The sequence below is a fragment of the Ochotona curzoniae genome, unplaced genomic scaffold (genome assembly GCF_017591425.1).
Source record: "Ochotona curzoniae isolate NIBS_2020 unplaced genomic scaffold, NIBS_Ocur_1.0 contig_883, whole genome shotgun sequence".
Taxonomy (NCBI): Eukaryota; Metazoa; Chordata; class Mammalia; order Lagomorpha; family Ochotonidae; genus Ochotona; species Ochotona curzoniae.
The window spans coordinates 5322308-5347097 of NW_024466599.1; the positions used below are offsets into that span (position 1 = coordinate 5322308).

Below are 24790 nucleotides of genomic sequence, written 5' to 3' on the forward strand. Positions count from 1 at the left end.
GGAGGTGTAAGTGAATTTTTATTGGGGGAGAATTTGTCAACTTAAACAGCAGCAAACAAAGAGTGAATAAGGAAACTCCCTGTTGTCACCTATCCGTGACCTCTGTGATATGATACAAGAGGCATTCCAATTTGTGGACCCCGCCCCCCCCCATCCCACAACTGTCAAGTGCTTTTCCATTCAACCTAATACTTCTGGACTCCTACTAAAAAGGAATATATTAAGAGCATGGAAAAGTTGCTTACTGAAAGGAAACCCCTGAAAAAGAGTAAGAAAGGGAATGTAGAAACTAAGAATTATGTAGAACATTCTTTCAATTGCAATTAACTACACTTTCATGTCTTCACAGTAATACAAAACACAGTCACTTGCAACTGGTTCAGATTACTTAAATACCAGATACATTTTTAGTCTTCTACATAAGTGTGGAAGTTACCTGTGTTTACATAAAATGAAGCTGTTAATACTCTCCTACAGCAGTAACTGCACCCCGAGCAGGCCCAGACAAACACAAACCAAGGGATGGAGTTTTCCCGAAGCTGCAGTGTGAACAGACTATAAACAGTTGATCCCATACACATGAACGGGTTCTTTGCTCTAGGAAATCCGAGTGGAGGAAGGAATGGAGATGTGTAAAAAGGTTTCGTGAAGGGAAGGATGACACCCTGTATCCGTTTAGTTTTCTGCCCCTTCCGCTGCGTCACACTCTTCTCCTGCACTGTCTGACGTCCATAACTAGGAAGAGAATCGCATCGAGTCAGACAATTATGGCTAATTCCGAAAGCAGTAAGTTCTTTACAGGAGCGAGCAAGGCCTCTTCACAACAGCCTCTGCCACACTCCATACACATACACTATGAGCATTCATACAGCTTAAAAACACTGATATCCTTAGAATTTAAATCTTTCTCCACTCTTAGCACTATGATGCTCTTCTTGAAAACACCATGAAATATAATTCAGGAGATTATTACTTTTCCACCATGCTTGTGTAGGCAGGGTCCTGTGGCTGCTGTGCTCATTCAGCCCAGACATCAGGGCTTCTCCAGCCAAGCAGGCTGGTGCTGCAGCCGACCCTGGAACCTTTCTTTCTGCTTCCTTTCCTGGTCATCTTCCTTCGCTGCCTCAGGAAGCCGTCACAGCTCTTAGTTGCTGACTATGCCCCACACACACATTCACTCTCCTGGCAGGACTCGCCCTGGTTTGGCTGTACCAGCGCCAGCGGCATGCTGGGTAACACAGCAGACTCCTCCAGTGTTGCCATGGCGACACTGGCGGGGCATTCCGTGGTGACCAGAACAGTTCCCTGGTTCTCTGAAAGGCCTGGAGAACATGCATGAGGGCAGGGGGCTCTCCTCTTTGCCTCTGTGTTCCTCATTTTGGAAAATGACTGGAAGAAGGTGGTTCCAACCGAAAGGCCAAATATTATTCAGAAGAAAATTCATGGTCATGGTAGTGATTTCCAAGTATGTAAAAGACTACCACACAGAAAAAGATGACTTATTTTATGTTACTAAAAGTCTTTTAAAAAAATTGAGTGACAGAAGCTAGGGAACAAAATGTGTATGTATGTGAATACACATGTGAATGCAAAAGGTTCTTAAATTATGAGGTTAAAACTAACTGCTTTTATCAGCATGGTGGCTCAACAAGTAAATCCTCTGCCCACTGGGTGCTGGTTCGTGTCCTGGTTGCTCTACTTTCAGTTAGCGCCCTGCTTACAGACTGGGAAAACAGTGGAAGAACCTTGGGTTCCTTTACCCACGTAAGAGAAGTTCCTGGTTCTGTATTAGCATTTCATGCAATTTTATGAGTCTAAAAGCTTACAATCCTTAATTCACTGTAACTTATTTGTCCAAAGAAAGAAAATACAGAAATCACATAAATTCTAATGATTGCAAAACAGCTAACTTACACAAAATATTAAGATATTTAATATTTCCATTAACTTGTTTACTCAATCATTTCTAAGAGTGTAGTTATTATGTAACTATCCCTAAAAGACAGAAAAAGAAAAAAGGTGAACAACTCACTGTTAAATTGTCTCTAAGCAACTGCATGATGAGGGTGCTGTCTTTGTAGGAGTCTTCATTCAGTGTATCAAGCTCTGCAATGGCCTCATCAAAAGCCTGATGAATAACAAAATTCAGCAATGACAACAGGAAACGCCAGCCCAGTCAGGAAGCACGCTTGTGAGACAGGCGAGCGTTCACTCTGTTCATTATCAGTCAACACTGAACTCCTTAGAGCCACTCTCCCAGATCACAAGTTTAAGAACTTATGTGACCTGAAATTTATAAAGCCGCACGAACTTAAAAAGCAAGGATTTATTGGTTCTCTTTCTTCTAGCAGGAGTAGAGAAAATTTTTTCCTGCCAAGGGCTATTTGATTACTTACGATAAAACTCCTAGTTAGACAAAATTATCAATCTAAAAAAAAATCTGAGTTATTACAAATTGAAATAATTTCACGTTCTGCCTGAGGCTGCCATGTCAGGGCTGAACCAAATGGTTCCTAGGCCAGACATTTCCCAGCAATACAGCAGTTATGGGCAACATACATGTAACCACTAAGAGCTAGGAGGTATTTGCAAAACCCTCCACAACACTCCTGCTTGAGGGACACAACTAAAACAGCCACAGCTGTGACCAAAGCTGGCCGCTACAACTTACTAATCTTACATTTCCCTCTTAAAGTTATTCATATTTCTACAATTACTCTGCCCATATGCTCCTTAGACACTGCTGCTTACTGGAATCATGGAAGTGTGAGGTGTTGAGACGGGCAGACAGTGAATAATCACAGAACACAACCACCCCTGGGCATCCAACTAACAAAATCAAGAACGAACACCTTACCGTTTTAGCCAGCGTGCAGGCAAGCTCTGGGTTATTAAGGATCTCATAGTAGAAGACGGAGAAGTTGAGAGCCAGGCCCAGGCGGATTGGGTGTGTGGGCTGCATCTCTTTCTTGCTTATATCAAATGCCTCTTGGTAAGCTCCTTGGGAATTATCTATCGTTTCTGTGAAATTAAATAAGAGCACGAGACTTAATCCTTTCAATCACCTTCCCCTCAACCAGACCAGCTCTTTTCCAACTTCTTCCAAAATAGCAGCAAACTAAAACCATTTACTCTGCTTTGGACTTACAACTAGTTTGTAACCGCTGATTGCTTATCGGTTAAAGACAGTATACTGCCACCAATTATGCTAAACTATTTTCTTTTTTCATATCTTTCATTATTTGGAAATACAGTGTTGAGAAAAAAATTTGCCTGGAATGCTCCCTAACTGAAAATATCTTACAAAGACCACAATCACAAAACTTTCTCTATATTTGCTATTTACTGTTTCTGAAAAAAAAATCCATAATTGGTATTGAGATGTTTGCTGTTTTGTGTTATACAATATAAAGTATCAATAATAACATAAACACAAAATATGCCCCGAGCAATACTGACTTACTACATTTAGGGGGCATGAACAGCATCCTTCTGACTATAAGTGCTTTGAAAATGGCTGTCTTCTGATCAAAGTACAATGATTTTAAAATTTGCTTAATTTACTGAATAAAAGCAATAAAGAGGGACCCGACGCCATGGCCTAGTGGCTAAAGTCCTCGCCTTTAACGCACCAGGATCCCATATGGGCACCGGTTCTAATCCTGGCAGTTCCACTTCCCATCCAGCTCCCTGCTTGTGGCCTGGGAAAGCAGTCAAGGACGGCCCAAAGCCTTGGGACCCTGCACCCGCATGGGAGTCCCAAAGGGAGTTCCTGGCTCTGGATTGGCATAGCACCAGCTGTTGCGCTCACTTGGGAAGTGAATCATTGGACAGAAACCTTCCTCTCTGTCTCTCCTTCTCTCTGTATATCTGACTTTGCAATAAAAACAAATCAATCTTAAAAAAAAAAGTAGTAAAGAAAAAAAGGAGTTTTTTTTTAATTTACAGTCATTGATTCAACAGTTTTTTCTTTTTAAACTTGCAAAAACATCAAGCACCTGTCTTTAAAAAGATTCATTTTACAAGTCAGGCAAGAGCCTGGGGTGGGGAAAAGAGAGAGGCTCTCCATTGGCTCATTTGCTCCCAGAGGGTGGTAACAGGCTGAGCTGGAGCCAGGAGCTTCTTCTAGGTCTCCCACACCTAGGTGCAGGGGCCCAAGCACTCCGCCCACCTCCACTGTTTTTCCAGCACATTAGCAAGGAACTAGTGCTCGCTTCTGCAGCACATATACTAAAATTGGAACAAAAAAGGAACTGGATTCCACATGGCATGCAGGCACCACAGTAAATTTACCCATTATGCCACACCAGCCCCTACATTATATAAATTACAAATTAAAAAAAGCATTCTAATCTCCCAGGTACATCAGCAAGGGTGCTGGATGGGAAGTGGAGCACTGGGACCAGAACAGGTACCCATCTGGTACCACAGCACTGGACCTACACACAGCTTTAAAGACAATGACAGCAGAAATCCAGCTTACCGGTTTGAACACACATTTCCCTGCTCTGTAATGGGCATTAATCTAATCACAGCTCTTACAGTAGGTGCTCTTGTTGTCTGACACCCAGGGAGGATCACAGCATGGGCTGTGAAGACAACTCGTCCCGTTGAAGGACTGACAATGGAATTTCAACCAACTGCCAATGAGACACAAGCAGCAAGAGCAGAACAAAGCCAGAGCTTGCTCCAGTTTCCCCCAAACAGTCCTCAGATTCACTGACATGTAAATGTTTACTTCTGGGTCAGTATTTTCCCATTAAAGGTAAAACAGTTTTAGAGTGCAAACATACCAATATTCAGGATGCTAAATATTTAACTGTCCCTTCTTAGTAACTCAGTATTCAAGTTGGAGTATCTATTTTTTAGTAGGAGCAAAACTGAGAACCTAGAAAATAATACGGGGGGCAGGGGAAGGTTTAAAGTTCAGGAGTACTTGCACCTAGAACTTGGTAAGTCTGATAAAAGGGACATACAAAAATTTATTAGGATCTGTACAATGTTACTACACTCTAGGAGATTTAAGTTCACTACAAATAGACTTTTAGTTATTTTCAATAACCAAGTTAGATGATTTGATTATCTGTCCCCTATTATATTTTCTATGACAGTTTAAAATATTTTTGTTTGCTGAAATCTTAGATGATTATTATTTCATCTATTTTATCCTGGGTATTCCATGTAATTAGCTGGGAATGCTGTGACTCTTAAAAACATGCAACAATGAATTTAACACAACAAATGGGGAAAGCAACAACTTCTTTCTATGCGGCATATACAGAATACTTCAAATGCCAAGCCCTAAATCTTTAATAAACTCACACATATTTATTCACTTATTGTTTTTGGGAAAAACAATTTATTTACAAAGATAGGAGAGACAGTGAGATCTTCCATCTGCCAGCTCACTCCCCACTTGGCTGCGACAGCCAGTGTTGAGCCTGTTAAAGCCAGGAGCTTCTCCTGGGTATCCCACACAGGTCCAGGGGCTCATGCACACGGTCCAGGGGCTCATGCACATGGTCCAGCCTCCACTGCTTTCCCAGGCACAGCAGCAGGGCACTGGATGGGAAGTGGAGCAGCTGGATCTCAAAGCGGCACTCATCCGGGATGTCAGCACTGCAGGTAGAGGCCCAGCCTACGGTGACAGTACCAGCCCAAACAAGCTGGGTATATATATTTCATAGTCAGATTTTATATTTTGGATGAATTTTTACTTAACTGAATTGCAAAGTAACAGAGGGAGATCTTCTACCCTCTGGTACACTTCCCAAATGACCACCACAGCCAGGGCTGGGTTAGGTTGAAGATAGCAGCATGGAATTCAACGCAGGTTTCCCACTTTCCCAAAATTAGGCCATCAACACTCTCTCTCAGGATATGCAAAAGCAGGAAGTTGAAATTGGAAGAATGAGAACTTGAACCCAGGGGTTCGTGTTGTGGCATGCTGGGAAAAGTTGCCACTTGTGACTCCGGCATCCCATATGGGCCCCGATTTATCTCCTCGTTATTCCTCTTCTGATACAGCTTCTTGCTAATGCCTGGGAAAAGTGAAATACTTGGGCCACTGATCGTGTGGGAGACTCAAATTAAGTTCTTAGTTCCTGGTGTTGATCTGGTGCAGCCCTGGCTGTTGTGGTCATCTGGGGAGTAAACCAGGGGATGGGCAGTCTGCAACTGCTTTCCCAGGCCACAAGCAGGGAGCTGAATGGGAAGTGGGGCTGCCAGGATTAGAACTGGTGGCCATATGGGATCCAAGCATATGCAAGGCGAAGACTTTAGCCACTAGGCTACCGTGTTGGGTCCTCTGTGCCAAAATGTATGCTTATTTTGATTTGAGAATGTTAAGGATACTGTTTCTGTGATGCACAGATTACAGGTTTTTTTCTTCAGTAACAACCAATCTGGGGAGTATAGAACAGCTGAAGTATTCCACCTTCTCAGTTGCCATCTGTTTATTCTGACTCCACCAGAAATCAAACATACTTACGTTTTCGATCATCACCACATGCAACTTCAGCCAAGTACCGGAAATAATCTCCCTTCATTTTCAGATAGAAGACCTTACTCTCTGGATTAGTTGCATTGGCTATCAAATACTTATCCAACAATTCCTGAAATGAGATAAAAAAAAATAGGTACTAGTAAAAGCTATGTAATTATGAACAAGAATTGAAAATGATAAGCTTCTGCCTATCACGTAATTGAATCACAGTCAACACTGTATGCACCTTGCCAACCTGGACTTGAAACATGTCCTTAAGCAGCAGGGTCAGACAAGGTGTAACACATTGTTTCTAATGGCAAGGTCACACTACATGAACACCACCATCTCAAAGGACTCGTGCTCACCCAACAAACGTGTGCTGACCCCTGCCAGCATCAGGTATTTGGCTAGAGCAGGTCTGCAGAAGCCCTCAAGAACTCACCCATCACTGATTATACCCTAACATCAGGAACAAGATGCCACGGAAGCACAGAGTGGGAATCTGGCTTTGCTGGAGGGGGCCTCTGGCTCAGACATGCAGCGAAAGGCTATTTGAGTTGTCAAAGATCACAGCAGAATGCACAGGGCAAAAAAACGGAGATATGCAACCACATCACGAGGCGTGAAGACATCAGTTGAAGAACAGCAGCAGGCCCAGGCGATGGTCCAGGGGCTTAGTCCTGGCCTTGCACGGGATCCCGTATGGGCGCTGCTTCGTGTCCTGGCCGCGCCATTTCTCATCCAGCTCCCTGTCTGTGGCCTGGGAAAGCAGTCGAGGATAGCCCAGAGCCTTGGGACTCTGCACCTGCGTGGGAGAACCAGAAGAAGCTCCTGGCTTGAGATTGGCTTGGCTTCAGCTGTTGCACCCACTTGGGGAACGAAACAGCAGACGGAAGATCTTTCTCTGTAAATCTGACTTTCCAGTAAAAATGAGTAAATTTTAAAAAACAAAACAGTAGAAAGAATAACCTAGCATGGCCTAAAGCAGCCAGCAGTGCCCCCTGCACTCAGATGCCCAACTGAACAAAGGCCAAAGAGATACAAGGTACAGAAACCAACAGCACAATTTGCCAGAAAAATTTTGCATCTACTGAACGTACTCAGAAGACTCAGTTACTGTGTCTTCTGTCCCTGATGCCACACAAAATGTGCACTTGAGAGGCCAGTGCTGTGGCACAGTGGCATCCTCCTATTATATACATGCAAGGCTAAAACTTTTCACTTAATTCTATACCAAATTCCAAACTTGCACAAATAAATCAATTTAAACAATTAGGTATGCTGAAGAAGTTGATTCTGTGTCCTCCCCAGGACTGTCCCAGTTTAAACTTGTCCCAGTATAATTATTAGGGTCATTTTTTATTTTTAGAACCACCTCTTTGGAAGATAACATATGATCACCTTGCAGATAAGGAGAGTTAATATAATTCAAAGTATTATTTCAATATTTAGAAGATAAGCAACTAAAACTTGTCACATTACCTAGTGTTCACACCAAGATCACTCTAATTCCTGTGATGAAATATTGTCTCTCACGAAGGACAGTTCCTTTGAGTCCTGTCTGTCAAAGGGGGTGCCGCTTTGGCATAGCGCTTACGACAGCACCTATGATGTCTGCTTTCTGTATTGAAGCACTCCCAATCCCAACCAACAGAGGCTGGCTCAGGCATTTGAGCCCCTGCCACCTACGTGAGAAACCCAGACTGAGTCTCCTGGCTCCTAAATCCAGCCTGTCTCAGCATGGGCTGCTTAGGCAAGATTAATATGTCTTCATTTGCCTTTCAAATAAAATGAAAACGAATCTTTAAGTAAAATGTAAATTTAACTTAATGTCCTATTAGGAGTCAAAGGGATTTACAGAAAAGTAATATGTATTTCAATATATAATCATTTATGTGTTTAAAGGGTAAATATAATATAGTTACATGTTTGCCTCTAAAAATTACCAGGAAGGCAAAAACAAGTTTGCATAGTCTTACAGTCTGTTCAAACATCAAAAATGACACATCTAGACAATATTCCCTTGAGATATGTCAGGCATTTGTACATTTCAGTTGCATTCCTGGTTTTTTCTCCGTGTTATTAAAACCATGATAAAAGTTTTTGTTTAAAATCAAATTGTGATTTGGCCTCATAAATATAAATGTTTACTTAAATGAAGGATCATTTGGAGACTATACCAATTTGTACATCTATTTGCACTAAATACCCAGGGAAACATACAGACTAGCAGTTTAGAGGCTAGATGAGGCACTGTTACCATCACAGGAGTTCAAGTCCCAGCTCTATGCCAACTCCAGTGCTTGGGCCCCTGCCCCCCAGGTGTATCTGGGTCAGCCTTGGCTGTTAGAACCCTGCAGGAAGTGAACCGGTGGAAGAGAGCTCTCGGTCATAACATTCAATGTCACTAACTTGAGGCCACTCAGTATCAATGTCACCCTCTTCTCGGAGCATTCCATGTCAGACTGGTTGCTCTGCACACGGTCCACTTTCCTGCCAACATATGCAGTGAGGCAGAAGCAGGCCCTACTACTTCGGCCTCTGCTTATCAAATAAATAAATTTTTAAAAATTCATTCTGAATTACATCTGAATGTTTCAGTGGAATGGGCACTGGCTGGTAACCTGGTTCTACAGTCTACATCAAGTTCCCTCACTTAATTTCCTCATCTAGAAAATAACAAAAATACATTCCAGCTTAGGAATTCATACTAATTGCAATTTAACTGAAAAGGATAGCCCGATAGCCTGCTAGGAAAACCAACTTCTAGATAAGAACCTTTCCTAACAGGATGAAGCACTGGAGGCTGGGGTGCAGTTCCCATTTGGGACAATCACAATTCCCTCTAAGAGAAGCAAGTCTGAATCCAGGTATCACAGCGTTAGAGCCACTTGTTTGCAAAGGTACATGCTAGGAGGAAACGGTGACGTTGGCCAGGTACTTCGGGGACGCGTTCAGACACAGAGGGATACAGTTTGGGGCTCCTAGCTTTGGCCTGACACAGCCGACTACTGTAGGTACTTCAGAGAGTGAAGGAATGGATGAGAAATCTCTCTCTCTGCATTTCAAATAAAATGAAAATAAATTTCTTAAAAATTAAAAGCTTCCTTAGTATTTTCTATTCATAAAATGTAGCACACATTGGGTGGCCATTCCCCATCCTGAGGTACTGCGATGGCGGGGAGGATTCTCCCATAATTTTCCCCCTTACTTCCTCTCGTCAGATTCGGGAGGAAGAAGGGAAATATCTGGAAACAATGGTCTCACCCTGGCCTGGCCAACTATGTAAGCATGTTTAAAAACAAAAAAAGAAAAGAAACTGCAGTGGGGGAGGGGTGGCGTGGCCCATGCAGGGTGGCATCAAGCTGGTGCTCCACCTTTGGTGCTTACATACATATGGACACATGGGCACTGGTTCTAGTCCTTGGACCCCTACATTCACGTGGGAGACCAGGAAGAACCTACCTGGTCCCAGGTTCAGACCTGCCCAGCTCTGGCCATAGAGGCCGTTTGAAGAATCAGTGGATGAAGATAAGCAGATCAGATTTACAGAGATTGGAGAGACAAACAGCCAAGGCTGAGCTGATCCAACGCCAGAAGTTTCTGTGGGTGCCAAGGCCCTGGCTCATCCTCCACTGCCCTCCCATGTACATCTCCCTTTTCCTGAGTGTGCCACATCACTCTTCACTGGAATGTTGCCATTTAATAACCTTTCGGAGACCACCTGTTAAAGTGTCACCCTAAACACCTAACAGTGCACAGCAGCCCACTGTTTGGGCGGTCCAATCATTTGTTCCCCTCTGCTAAATATGTACTTAAGTTGCTTCCATTTTTTGGTTATTTCTAATGATGCATAAAGTATACGTTTACTCCTTAGGACAAAGTGTTAAACTGTCATCCCTGAAGGCAAAGTCAGGTCTTACTATTTCTGAATATGTATCTTACTATTTCTGAATCCCAGGAAGTTTGAACTTTGAACCAAATGGCCACCAGCAGAGTCAGAGGTGGAATAGCTGGGACTCACACCAACACCCATATGGAATGCAGGCATTGCAGGTAGCGGTTTAACATGTTAATCCACAATGCTGTCTCCATGTCCTTTCCTTTTTTTTTTTAAGATTTATTTTTATTATTTTTTTGATTGGAAAGGCAGATAGAGAGGAGAGACAGAGAGGAAAATCTTCCGTCCGATGATTCACTCCCCAAGTGACCACAACGGCCGATACTATGCCGATCCGAAGCCAGGAGCCTCCTCCAGGTCTCCCACGTGGGTGCAGGGTCCCAAAGCCTTGGGCGGTCCTCAACTGCTTTCCCGGGCCACAGGCAGGAAGCTGGAAGGGAAGCGGGGCTGCCGGGATAGAACTGGAGCCCACATGGGATCCCGGGCGTGCAAGGCGAAGACCTTAACCACTTGCGCCACCACACCAGGGCCCCATGTCCTTTCCTTTTAAAGTGCCTTTGTGGGGCCCGGCGCGATGGCCCAGTGGCACGTGCCAGATCTCATAACGGTCTGTGTCCTTGCGGCTCCACTTCCCATCCAGCCCCTGCCTCTGGCCTGGGAAAGCAGTCGAGGACGGCCCAGGGCCTTTGGGACCTGCACCCACATGGGAGACCTGGAGGAAGTTCCTGGATCCTGGCTTTGTTTGTACCAGTCTAACTCTGGCCTTTGCGGCTGTTTGGGAAGAGAACCAGAGAATGGAAGAGCTTTTTCTCTGTTTCTCCTCCTCTCTGTATATCTGACTTTCCAGTAGAAATAAATAAATAAACAAATCTGTGTATAGTGTACTGCCCACCTGGCCACTGCAAATGCTTAGGACATTTAAATGTCATTTTCAGAACACCAACTGGTTTATGTTAAAATACATATACACCTCCAACTCTAGGGTTATTTACGATATAAAACTCACAATCTTAAAACAGATTTGTACAAACATAAATTTTTACTTCTGCAATACAGGGAGAATGAAAGAAAGCAGAATATCCCTTCCACAAAACACACACTCTAAATGCTAACAGAAATAGAAAACCCGATCTGGGTGACCAACAAGTCATCTACTTCTTGAATTTCTGGGAGGAGAGACTGTTTAGTTCCCAGGAAAAACTGACATCCAAATCCATGCTCAGTGAAGGTGCTATTCAAACTTTCAATTCATTTTGGATACACTACGAATCCACATAAACAAAAATATCTGTATTTCAAGACGTGAAAGCTAATAAAACAAGTATGCAGGCCATTTATTTGGCTTTGTGGTTAAAAGGGAACGATACAGAAATTAGCATGGTCCTGTGCTAGGATCACCACCAAACTCAACAGTCACATTACAATAATACCAAAGCTGCTGCAGGCATTTGGGTTGTAAACCTCAACAGAGAGGTTTTACTTCAAATAATACAAACAAACAACAAAAAAAAGAAAGTTAGAGTTAGGTAGCTAGATACTGCCACAATTCATAGAAAAATTATCTCCATCCTATTAAAAATGACAAAGTTGCTCAGGTTCTGATTCTTTACTATTTTTCTTAAGATTTATTTTTTAATTGCAAAGTCAGATATGCAGAGGAGAAGAGACAAAGATCTTCCATCTGATGGTTCACTCCCCAAGTGACCGCAATGGCTGATGCTGCGCCCATCTGAAGTCAGGAGTCAGGAACTTCTTCCAGGTCTCCCACGCGGGTGCAGGGTCCCAAGGCTTTGGGCTGTCCTCAACCGCTTTCCCAGGTCACATGCAGAGAGCTTGATGGAAAGTGGAGCTGCTGGGTCTAGAACCAGTGCCCAAATGCGACCCTGCCGCGTTTAAGGTGAGGGCTTTAGCCACTAGGTCACCACCGTGCAGGCCCAGGTGTGCCATCAGCAAAGAACCATGTTTCCAAGAATTTGAAAACTGCCTTGTAGGCAGATGCTGAAGTAGTTAACATGACACTTATATCCCATAGAGGGCGCTAGACTGGTGCGAGTCCAACTTCTGCCTTTCTGCTTATCTGCATCCTGGAAGGTACTTTAAATTCAGTCCTGGATTCCTAATGTGGATTTAGGAAGCGAACCCCTGGATGCAAGATCTTTCTCTGTTTCTCCTTTTCTTCTTCCAAGCAAATAATAAAACAAGGGTCAGCACTCTGGCTCTGGAGATTAGACCACTGCTTAAGATGTCACCAGCATCCGGGCCCTGCACGCAATGGCACAGTGGCTAAATCCTCACTTTGCACACCTTGGGCTCCCGTATGGGCACCAGTTTTGGGCCCCAGCTGCTCCACTTCCCATCCAGCTCCCTGCTTGTGACCTGGGAAAGCAGTCAGGGACAGCCCAAAGCCTTGGGACCCTGCACCCGCTTGGGAGATTCAGAAGAGGCTCCAGGATCCTGGCTTCAAATTGGATCGGCTCAGCTCTGGCTGTTGGGGCCTCTTGGGGAGCGAATCAACGGAAGGAAGATCTTCCTCTCTCTCTTCCTCTCTGTATAAGTCACTTAAAAAAAATTATAGACAGATGAAGAAAAAATTAATGCATGTCTGAAGAAGTTCCTAAAAATCTAGACAAATGTAGGTGAAAAGAATGGGGGCAAATTACAATACACAAACAGAAAATATCCAATAAGAATTCGACAAGAGAGTAAAAATGAAGAAACGTTTGAAAAAATGGTTCAGAATCTCCCTGAAATGATAAAGATAATAATCTTGTGATTTGAAAAGCAGACAAAAACCCAAACAAAATGAAAGAAAAAAATAAATCCATACCTAGACCATCATGGTAAAACTGCAGAATGCCAAAGACAAGAAAATTCTTAAAAGCAACCAGAGAAATGACACGTTACCTATAAAGGAAGAAACAACAATATGACTGACAGTGGATTTTTCATCAGAAAACAAACAAGTATTTTCAAAGTATTGAAAAAAACACCTGCCAGCTAGAATTCTACCACCAGTTAAAGTGCCACAGTACACCAGGACAGGGGCTGCCAATGGGGCATGCGGACAAAGCATCTCCTACAGGAGACGAAGCAGTGGGTGGCAGACCCACTCCCCACCCTCCGTAAACAAAGGGAAAAAAACCAGACAGACATTGCCAGGTAGACAAAAGCTCCCACTCACAGATCCTTACCGAACAGAACATTGCCAGACTTGAAATAAAGAGAAGGAAGCCACCAATTGCAATATTAACAGTCACTAAAACACCAAGTTACCGAGACTGTCTTGGTCACAATCTGTGAAGAGTTGCCACTGTCCCAAAAGTCATAGCTTGGTATTACTTCAGGTTCTATTTCATGTTTGCAAAAAGCATTACCTGAGATGGTTAAAAGTACAACAGTCCTTATGTGGGAAGACTGAGCTGTTCCAAGATAAGGACTTACCAACCATCTCGGGAGCCTCGGCGTGCTGGGATTACCTACTATGACACAGCTCCTTCTCTTCCACACCAGACCAGAGCAAGTGCCTCCCATAATAACTGCATGAAGCGAGACTTTAAGCTTCACTCATTAAAAAAAAAAATTAAATTTGTTCTTCCAACAATCTACTATTGCTTCTCCTCCTCCCCTACAAATGTCTCAGGACAAGAATCCAGTTGCCCATACAGAAACCAGTTGCGGGCCGGCACAACAGCCTAGCAGCTAAAGTCCTCGCCTTGCATGTACCAGGATCCCATATGGACACCAATTCTAATCCTGGCAGCTCCACTTCCTGTCCAGCTCCCTGGCTTGTGGCCTGGGAAAGCAGTCAAGGATGGCCCAAAGCCTTGGGACCCTGCACCCGTGTGGGAAACTTGGAGGAAGTTCCTGGTTCCTGGCTTTGCATCGGCGCAGCATCGGCCGTTGCAGTCACTTGGGGACTGAACCATTGGATGAAAGATCTTTGTGTCTCTCCTCCTCTGTATTATATAAATCTTAAACAAACAAACAAACAAACAAACAAACAAACAGTCACCCCACCACTTCCTTGGCTTCTGGATGTATTCACCCAAATTCCTACAAGTAATCTCTCCAGCAACTCAAGAATGCACTTATGAAATCTCTCAGATAAGTACAGTGTATAATGGGAACAGATTGCTCTGTCAATTATAAGTCACTCAAGGAAAAGATTTTAGGCTCCCCAGATTAAGCATTTGTATATTAGGTTTAAGAATCCAAGACAGGGCCCAGCATAACAGCTTACTGGTTAAGCCCTCACCTTGCAAGTGCCGGGATCCCATTGGGCACTGGTTCATGTCCTGGGGAAGCATAGAGGACGGGTCGAAACCTTGGGACATTGCACCTGCATGGGAGGCCCAGAGGAGGCTCCTGGCTTCAAATTGACTCAACTCTGGACACTGCAGCCACTTCATGAGTAAGCCAGCAGTGGAAGATTTTTCTTTCTATCTCTCCTCTGTTAATCTACCTTTCCAATCTGAGCACTGCCCCTTTCCCCATCCCCCACTTCTGATTCAGCTTCCTTCCAATATGCCTGGGAAAGCAACAGAAGACAGCCAAAGCGTTTGGGCCCCTGCACCCAGGTGGGAGACCTGGACGAAAATTCTGGCTTCAGCCTGGCCCAGCCCAGGCCATCGTTGACATTTGAGGAGTGAACCAATAAACGGAAGTTTTTGTCCCTGTCTCTTCCGCCCTCTCTGACACTGCAAAATGCAAGACTTACCTATGCAAGATTTAAGTATGAACTAAATATGTCTTAAAAGACAAGAATGAACTGATCACAGGCACAGAAACAAAAAGGGACACACAGTGAAAGAAAAAAGATCCAATAGGGTCTAGGTGCAATTCAATCCAACAAATTCCTGCTGTGGAGATGCCCATTAAATACTTGCACAGCCATCTCTCCATTGCTATGATGCCACATTTAGTAAGCAACATCCTGGTCAGGACTCGATTCCTATGAGCTTAACAGCCTCTGAAAGAGTATGAACAAATCACGCCAACTGGAACATCGCAAGCTCTGTGCTGGTCATTCTTTGCTACAAGCAAATAAACTGTAGGTTTTATATACCAGTCCCACTTGCAAAATGGCTGTACCCAGGTTTTCTACAAGTTCGTAAGGCTAAAACAAGCTCACAGAGAAAGGCAATCTCTTCCCACCAACCTGAGTCAGCCCCACCCCTCCTTTTCAGGATTTGTTAGGAAAGCAGAATGACACATACAGATAGTGACAGATTATCAAAAAGTCAGATATACAAAGAGGAGAGACAGAGCATCCACTGTCTGATTCACTCCCCAAGTGACTGCAACTGTGCAAATTCAAAGCCAAAGCCAGGAACTTCTTCCAGATTTCCCACGTAGATGCAGGATCCCAAGGCTTTGGGCCGTCCTTGACTGCTTTCCCAGGCCACAAGCAGGAAGCTGGATGGGAAGTGGAGCTGCCGGGATTAGAACTGGTGCCCATATGGGATCCCAGTGTGTCTAATACGAGGACTTTAGCCGCTAGGCCATCGTACCCGGGCCCAGTGACAAATATCTTCTGTCCATTGTTTCATTTCCCAAATGGCCGTGGCTGTGTCTCTCCAAGTGGTTAGCAGGGGCAGAGGTTCAAGCATTTGGACCATCTTCTGCTACCTTCGGAAGGACGGGACTTGAACCAGCACTTCATCCACTGAGCCACAACACAAGTCCCAAGTATCCTCTTGCATTTTACAACACAGTGGATATGCTTATCTCGATATGCCCTAAACAGAAATCAATTAACTTGCAAACCTGTTTTTCAAGTCTATGACTTGTTTCTACCAGTTACCATGTTCTTTCTTCAAGAACTCCTGGTTCTCCAGGCCCCCTGCAACCTCTTGACTCCTCCTCACTCACTCCCTGTCCCATGATGCTGTCAATTTCTACTGAGTGGGGCCAGTGCGTGGTAGAGCCAGTAAAACTACCCCCTGCAGTGCTGGTATCCCAAATGGGCACTAGATCAATGTCAAGCTGCTCCATTTCTAATCCAACTCCCCAAACCCGTGTGGGAGATCCCGAAGAAGTTCCTGGTTCCAGACTGGAACAGCAGCAGTTTGGGAAGTGAAGTAGAGGAGGGAAGACATTCATTTCTGTCTCTCTCACCCTCTAGCTTTACTGATTTGAAAGGCAGAGGTTGGATCCAGTTTGGTGGCCTGGCATAGTGGTTAAAGTCCTCGTCTTGAATGCACCAGGATCCCATATGGGCACTGGTTCTAATCCCAGTAGCCCTGTTTCCCATCCAGCTCCCTGCTTGCAGACTGGGAAAGCAGTTGAGGATAGCCCAAAGCCTTGGGACTCGGCACCCATGTGGGAGACCCAGAAGAGCTCCTGGCTCCTGGCTATGAATCAGCGCAGCACCAGCTACTGCAGCCACTTTGGGAGTGAATCATTGGACGGAAGATCCTCCATTCTCCTCCTCTCTGTATATCTGACTTGGCAATAAAAATAAATATATCCTAAAAAAAAAAAAGGAAAGAAAGAAAAAAACATAGGCAGAGGTTGACAAGCACCATCCTCACCTCTATCAGGAGCGTAAGCCAACAGTAAGGTGCCTCTCGCACATGTAAGTGGTACTCCAAGCACCCAACACACAGAGCACTGTGACAGTAGCACACCAGGACTACAGGCAATAGCTAGGAGAAAGGTAAGATGAACACTAGCATGATGTGCAGCCCCACTCAGAGCGGGGGGAGGAGTCCACAACAGTCCGTAACGCTGGGCCAGCTGCACTGAGCCTGCAGCAGCAGGGATAGGGGCTGGCCCACGTCCAGCCTCTGGCCACTGCTGTGTTTACGAGGTGAGTGCTCCTGTGAATCCCCAAGGGTAACAGATATGGCCAGATCATGACGAATCCATCATTCTCACAGTCCACCAGCTAGGGCCATAACTTACACTACTGTATAAGTAGGGCACCCAGAAATGCTTATTTGTAGCTTATTCATTCTGACTGGACAGGGAAAATTCCAGAGTAAGTATTAACACAAACTTCACAGAGTCAATGGGGCATGTACCACTACAGTCATAGCAAAAATAAAAATAAGCGATCGAGGGGCTCGGCGTGACGACACAAAGATGAAACTTTCACCTCGCAAGTCTTGGGATCACATGTGGGCACCCGCTTGTATCCCGGCAGCTCCACTTCCCACCCAGCTCCCTGCTTCCATCCTGGGAAAGCAGTCAAGGACGGCCCAAAATCTTGGGACCCGCATCCGCGTGGGAGACCCAGAAAAGGCTGTTGGATTCAGAATGACAAGTAAACTAGCAGATGAAAGATCTTTCTGTCTCTTCTTCCCATAAATCAATCTGCCTTTCCAATAAAAAAAAATAGATCTTTAAAAAAAAAATAAGCTAGGGCCTAGCGGCATGGCCTAGCAGCTGAAGTCCTCACCTTGAACACGCCGGGATCCCATATGGGCGCCGGTTCTAGTCCTGGCAGCTCCACTTCCCACCCAGCTCCCTGCCTGTGGCCCGGGAAAGCAGTCAAGGACGACACAAAGCTTTGGGACCCTGCACCCGTGTGGGAGACCCAGAAGAAGTTCCTAGATCCTGGCTTTGGATCGGCATAGCATCAGCCATTGCAGTCACTTGGGGGATGAATCATCGGACGGAGGATCTTCCTCTCTGTCTCTCCTCCTCTCTGTATATCTGACTTCCCAATAAATAAATAAATCTTTAAAAAAAAAAAAAAGCTAAAGAGTGCTCTAAGCAATGATTATTATTTTTAAAGATTTACTTATTGGAGCCAGTGCTGTGGTGTACCATGCTCATCTTCCACCCTGTGGCATCAGCATCCCACATGGGTGCTGGTTCGTGTCCCAGCTGCTCCACTTCCCATCCGGCTCCCCGCTTGTAGAGGAAGGTCCAAGTCCTTGGGACTTTGCACCAAAGTGAGAGACTTGGAGAAAGCTCAACTCGGGCTGTTGCAGCCATTTGAAGAGTGAATCAGCAGACTTAAGAACTCTGCCTCTCCTTTTCTCTGCATCTGCCTTTCAGACACAGTGACATCTTCAAATAAATCCATCCTTAAAAAGAAATAAAAGTAGGGCCCGGCGCGGTGGCGCAAGTGGTTAAAGGTCCTCGCCTTGCACGCCCGGGATCCCATATGGGCGCCGGTTCTAATCCCGGCAGCCCTGCTTCCCTTCCAGCTCCCTGCCTGTGGCCTGGGAAAGCAGTCGAGGACGGCCCAAAGCTTTGGGAACCTGCACCCACGTGGGAGACCCAGAAGAGGCTCCTGGCTTAGGATCGGCATAGTATCGGCCCATTGCGCTCACTTGGGGAGTGAATCATCAGATGGAAGATCTTCCTCTCTGTCTCTCCTCTCTGTATATCCGCCTTTCCAATGAAAAAATAATAAAAATAAATCTTAAAAAAAAGAAAAGAAATAAAAGTAAAGAAAAGTAATAGCCAATCTCTGACTTCTGTCTGCAATTATATTTTTAAAGCTGGGTACCGAGTGACCACAACCACAATATAAAAAGGTTACACCTTTTGCTCAAAGGTTGCTAAGGGTAAGCAAGTTTAAAGAGACAGTTATACTATGTCAACTGGTGACGCTATATGCAGTATCCTCAAAATCTGTCAACCTGTAACTCCTGCCTCAAAACTTGCAGTTAGTTTATCAGATCAAGAAGCTAACTCAGTCACTGATCTGTGAAAGAAAGGTAAAGGATGTTAACCAAGTATTTTCCGGAAAAAGGGAGAACAGAAAGCTAAATCCTGGTTTGAACATTAACAATCAAATCATACAGGCTTAAGAACTGATCTATAATAGAAGAATATTCTATTAATTAAAAACAGGTCAAAACTGCATTGCTAGCTTACACATATGGGTCAAATCTTGTTCTATCCTAATAAAACTACTAGATAGAATATGGTTTGGGTTGGCACTGTGGCACAGTAGGTTAAGCCACCACTTGTGACCCCCAGCATCCCATACTGGAGCAAGTTTTTGAATCCTGGATGTTTTTCTTCCTGTTCAGCTCCCTTTAACATGCCCGGGAAGGCAGCAAAAGGAGATCCAAGAACTGGGCTTCTGCCTCCCACATGAGAGACCAGGATGAAGTTCTTGGGAACCTACTATTGTGTCCATTTGGGATGTGAATCATCACTCTGGTATTCAAATAAGAAATCTTGGGGGGGGGGAGGAACTATTTTGCTGCAAAAAAATATTTTTTGCAGATCATATATTGTCGGAGATAGTATACACAATGTTAAAACCATTGCAGGAGGGCCCGGCGCGGTGGCGCAAGTGGTTAAGGTCCTCGCCTTGCACGCCCGGGGTTCCCACATGGGCACCGGTTCTATCCCCGGCAGCCCCGCTTCCCATCCAACTCCCTGCCTGTGGCCTGGGAAAGCAGTCAAGGATGGCCCAAAGCTTTGGGACCCTGCACCCATGTAGGAGACCCGGAAGAGGCTCCTGGCTTCGGATCGGCATAGCATTGGCCGTTGCACTCACTTGGGGAGTGAATCATCAGATGGAAGATCTTCCTCTCTGTCTCTCCTCTCTGTATATCCGCCTTTCCAATAAAAACATAATAAAAATAAATCTTTAAAAAAAAAAAAAACATTGCAGGAGCTAGCACGGAAGCATAACAGGCTAATCCTGTCTGTAGCACTGGCATCTCATAAGGGAACAGGTTCATTTCCTGGCTGTTCCACTCCCTTCCAGCTTGCTGCTAGTGGCCTAGGAAAGTGGTTAAGGTGGCCCAAGTCCTTGAGACCTGCACCTGCATGGGAAACAGAGAAGCCCTTGGTGCCCAGCTGCAGCTATTTGGGGAGTGAACCAGCAGATGGAAGATCTCTCTCCTTCTCTTTCTTCCCCTCTGTTAACTCTGACTTTGCACATTCAATAAATAAAGGCTTTTTAAAAAGAAGCAAAGGAAGGAAGGGAAAAAAAGCATTACAAGTAAACAAAAAAAGACCCGGATGAAGTGTCTGACTTAGGACTGGAGCCTAGCCCAGCCAGGCCATTGCAGCTGCTTGGGGAGTGAGCCAGTGGAAGGAAGAGCTCTTCCTAGTTCTCTGGATCTGACCCCCTTCTCTGTAACTCTGCTTCTTATAAAATAAATCCTTAAAGATCTAGATAACAAAGAAATAATGGAATACTATTCACGTGGAGAGAAAAAAATATAAATGGGGAACCAAGATTTGTGGAAAAGTAAGGTTCACAGACAGTTCTTGAACCACTTCTGGCCATCAGCTAATTAGACCTACTGTCTCCGAGAGCTGTCTGCTTTTTAAACCTGAAAGGCCACAATGCAAGCATTCCACACGTGACAACTCCGCTTTCTGCCTTGGTATTAGGAAGAGATGAAAATGCTAACCTTTGATCCAGTGCGGTAACCTAGTGCCTAAAGTCCTCACTTTAACATGCCAGGATCCCACATCGGCGCTGGTTTGAATCCCAGTGACCCCTCTTCCCATCCAGCTCCATGCTTGTGGCTTGGGAAAGCAGTCGAGGACGGCTCAAAGCAGGCCTGGCAGCAAACCTTCAGTTCCTTTTGTGCCGTTATGCTGGGGTCCTTTTCCCCAGCTCACATCAGCAGGCATCACTCACATGCTGGGGAGGGGACACTGCTGGGCAAGTAAGTGGGGGCTTACACTGTGGTTGTAGAACCAGACCTGTATTTCTTTCACAAGATTTTTTTTTTCTATTGGAAAGTCAGATATACAGAGAGGAGGAGAGACAGAGAGGAAGATCTTCTATCCAATGATTCACTCCCCAATTGGCCGCAACGACTGGAACTGAGCTGATCTGGAGCCAGGAGCCCAGAGCCTCTTCCGGGTCTCCCACATGGGTACAGGGTCCCAAGCAGGGAGCTGGGTGGGAAGCAGAGGAGCCAGGATACAAACAGGTGCCCATGTGGGATCCCAGAAGATGCAAGCCAAGGATTTTAGGCACCAGGACATGATGCCAGGCCCTAAAGTGCTTTTCCATAAGATAACACATGACTTTTACATCACTTCACTTCACCAATATCACCAATTTTTCAACAACTTATTTACTGCTTGGCAACACATTCTTCAACCTGAAAAGGTGCAGAAATTTTCAGTACAACGTCTGGCTTTACAATTGACAGCGAGGAACAGACAACTTGGGGAAATCGCTAACTTCTCCCAGATTTCCATCGAGTTGGTGGTTTGGGCCATTGTGGTGCTCTCAATTCCCTTTTCCATGTAAAAACCATTCACTGAGAGTGAAACATTCTTCACTTCTACAGTTCAATAACATCAACCTGGTGTTTATGCAAAGGGTCTGAGTTGACCAGTCAGAGTCACTTTGATTAAGTGATACAAATATTATATCCCCAATTTGAGAGTTGAGAATCTCTTGCCATCTCTGGTGAAATTTCACTATCCTTTAAAGCTACTCTTCAGTCTCCTACAAAGTCAGTTATACCCACTTCCTTTACCAAATCCTCCTTCCTGTTTAAAAAAAAAAACCTGTTTTAAGCATGTATGCTTAGAACTTGAGGAGTACTTATTCATTCTTGATTTCAACAGACCCTTTACTAAGCTGCCAAAATGCCAATTATTACTCGTGTTCACAAGTCTGACACATCAGTCCATTGTTTGAAAGATCCAACAGGCTACTTAAATTAGAACTAACTGCAAATCCTAGCTGCTGCTACACACCGCCCAGACCCTGCTGTCCCCCCAGGAGCCCCTCAGCACCCACTGCTCACACTGCGCATTCTCCCCACACCTCCACCCCTGCATATTTCAGCCGCCCCCCAGCCTCCGCCCACAGGGTATCACCCCCAAAACCACTATTCTCAGGAAGCCTTCCCAGAGGTCTCTGTTGCCTTCCAACACTAAGCATTTCATTCAGCACATCTGACGGGAATCACCTTGTATTATGTTCCCTGGGAAATTTCTTCCCGGAGAGCAAAGGGCGCCTTCAGCCTCACCGCCTCCCACACAGGAAGTTCCCCGGGGGCTGTGCACGCCGTGGGAGCTCCAGAGGCATCTCTTACCAAGAAACCAGCTTTTTGAAACAAACTCTCCTCTCATCAAGAAGAAAGCTGCCAATGCAAGAGCTGTGTTTTCCTAGGATATTTTTTATAGACTGGCCATCAAGCCAAATGAGTGTGTTAACTGCAAGCATCTTCTTCACGCACTGGTGCCTGGGAGGAATCCTCTGCGGATGTTCGCGGATGTTCTCAGTCGCCACCGCGCACAGGCCGGCCTGCTGTCACACCTGGGCTCTCAGGGCACTCGCCCACCGAGCCTCCCAGCACCGCGACCCCACGCCCACCGAGCCCCCCAGCACCGCGACCCCACGCCCACCGAGCCCCCCAGCACCGCGACCCCACGCCACGAGCGCCACAAAACCAGCGCTGCTTTGGCTCAAAGCGAACTTGCTCAAACGGGAAAAATATAGGGCCAGCTGAATCGTGGCAGGAGAACGAACAAACAGTAAACTAATAACTACACGGAGTTTTAAACATGCTGTGGGAGTGCCCAAAGCCAGCGAATACAGAAAATGTGGTTAACCGATGGGATGCTTCTTTCAATGATAGACGATGTTAATCACCATCAGAGCAAGCTGACAGTCTGCCAGCTCTCCTGTGCAATGTCCCTCCGGCAGCAGGGCACAGCACGCAGCGCCGCCGCCCCGGGACTGGCAGTGCCCGCCGCCCCGGGACTGGCAGTGCCCGCCGGCGGGAAGCAGACACGGCCGCGTCCCCGGGCGGCTCGGACCGAGAGGCTCGTGGGCACGGAGCTGTTTTGCTTCGATTCCCTTTTGAAACAAACCCCCGATCCGGCATGCTTGTCTTCAAAGCCCTCCCAACGCGACGTGGGACCGACACGTGAGAACCAACCAGCCCCTGGTCCGGGGCGAGGGGGCACACTGCATCACAGGCCTGTCTCACCTCGGGGAGGGCGACCCCCAGCCGCCACCCCACGCGTGTCCCGGGACGGCGCCCCGCAGAGGGCCAGGTCGGGCACTCACCAGCACCGTGGTGCAGATGGAGCGCAGCTCCGACTCCACCTTCTCCCGGTAGTCCTTGATGAGCTGCAGCTTCTTGTCCGACGTGTCCGTCTTCTGCTCGATGCTCGAGATGACCCTCCAGGCCGAGCGGCGGCCGCCGACCACGTTCTTGTAGGCCACCGAGAGCAGGTTGCGCTCCTCGTTGGACAGCTCGGCGCCCTGCTCCGTCACGGCCTTCATGCAGGTGGCCATGTCGTCGTAGCGCTCGGCCTGCTCGGCCAGCTTGGCCTTCTGGATCAGCTCCGTCTTCTCCATGGCGGGCGCCGCGCGGACGGGTCGGCAGGGAGGCCTAGGGCGAGAGCTGCGCGCGGCGGGCGCCGGGCACAGGGAGGAGCGAGGCCGGCGCGTCAGACAATGCGGCCGCCCGAGCCCCCCGGCCCGCGGCCCCCGGCCCGCTCCCGCCGCCCCGACAGGGAAGCGGCCGTTGGCCCCGCGCCTTCCCGCCCGGAGCGTCCCGGCCGAGGACGGCGTGGCCCGGCGGCCGCTCCCGCGCCGGCGTGCCCCGGCCCCCCGCCCGGCCGGCCGCAGCAGGCCCGCGGGCCGTCGCCCCGCCATCATCGCTCCTCACCTTCACGTCTCCACGGCCGCGACGCGAGTCCCACCTCTCGCATCGGCTTGGGGCTTTAGCCGAGGACCCTCCCGTCTCAGCCTACTCCGGAGCCGAGGGGCGCGTCGCCGCCCAATAGCGAGCCGGGCCTCCTCAGAGAGTCCCGCCTCCGGCCCCGCGGCTGACCAATGAGAGCTGAGCGCGCGGAAGGGGGCGAGAGGGGCGGGGCGAGAAAGGAAGCGGAGGCTTTGGAGGGTGGGTCGGCTTGGCCAAGCTCGGTTGGCCGGCAGGCTGCGGCTCCGGCCACGGGGTTTCCTCCAATTAGATCCAGGGTAAAAGGACGTCACTGTTGCCATGGCGATGCTGTTACCAACCCGCCTCTCCTCCCCGCCGGCCCCGGCACTGCTGGGCGCGGCACACGAGAGGCGCGGCGTCAGGTCGGGGCTCCGGGAAGAGGCTGGACCGAGGAAGGGTGACCCCTCAGCGGCCCTGCCTGTCCTTCCTCCATCTTCTATTCGTGACAGCGGTGTGGAGCTGGAGAGGCTAACCCCGGCCCTTAGTAGTGACGTGGCGGTTAGGGAGAATCCCATCCCCATTCAGGAGGGATCAGTGCGTGGAGAAAGTGTCCTTGCCTGGCTGTTCCCACGCAGACTCCTTCGGACGGGCGCCTGAAGCCCGGAAGGTGGAGCCGGGAACCTCCTGGCCGGTGTCCTGCCAGGCCAGGTGCCGAGGTCTGTAGGATGGGTCAGTGACCGCCGGCAGTTGGTGGTGAATAACGCTTGCAGAGCTAGAAAGGCCCTCTTGCACGTTGCTTTCTGTTTCTCTCCAGGCAGTGAGCAAGCCAGG

At 47.0% G+C, this 24790-nt stretch overlaps 1 protein-coding gene across 2 annotated transcripts; it reads right to left on the bottom strand.

Annotated features, from left to right (window-relative positions):
• On the bottom strand, positions 1-24055 carry YWHAQ (tyrosine 3-monooxygenase/tryptophan 5-monooxygenase activation protein theta). 2 transcript variants are annotated; one of them, XM_040992812.1, is made up of 6 exons: positions 23966-24055; positions 23359-23698; positions 6491-6614; positions 2858-3021; positions 2033-2128; positions 1-735 (listed from the first exon to the last, which is right to left on the bottom strand). In XM_040992812.1, exons 2-6 carry the CDS (start codon positions 23650-23652, stop codon positions 676-678), a joined length of 738 nt encoding a protein of 245 aa, XP_040848746.1. In that variant the 5' UTR covers positions 23653-23698; positions 23966-24055; the 3' UTR covers positions 1-675. The 2 variants fall into 2 exon arrangements, with proteins under 2 accessions (XP_040848746.1, XP_040848747.1); XM_040992813.1 differs by lacking the exon at positions 23966-24055 and having other exon boundaries at positions 23359-23745.
• Positions 24056-24790: the final 735 nt, after the last annotated feature.

What these genes read in the sequence shown, in the direction of transcription:
- YWHAQ (XM_040992812.1), bottom strand. Translation starts at nt 23,652, where the DNA reads ATGGAGAAGACGGAGCTGATCCAGAAGGCCAAGCTGGCCGAGCAGGCC. An exon ending in CCATCTGCACCACGGTGCTG is followed by an intron (nt 6,615 to 23,358) that starts GTGAGTGCCCGA and finishes ATCTCATTTCAG; the next exon opens with GAATTGTTGGATAAGTATTT. An exon ending in CCTGCACGCTGGCTAAAACG is followed by an intron (nt 2,129 to 2,857) that starts GTAAGGTGTTCG and finishes GTTATTCATCAG; the next exon opens with GCTTTTGATGAGGCCATTGC.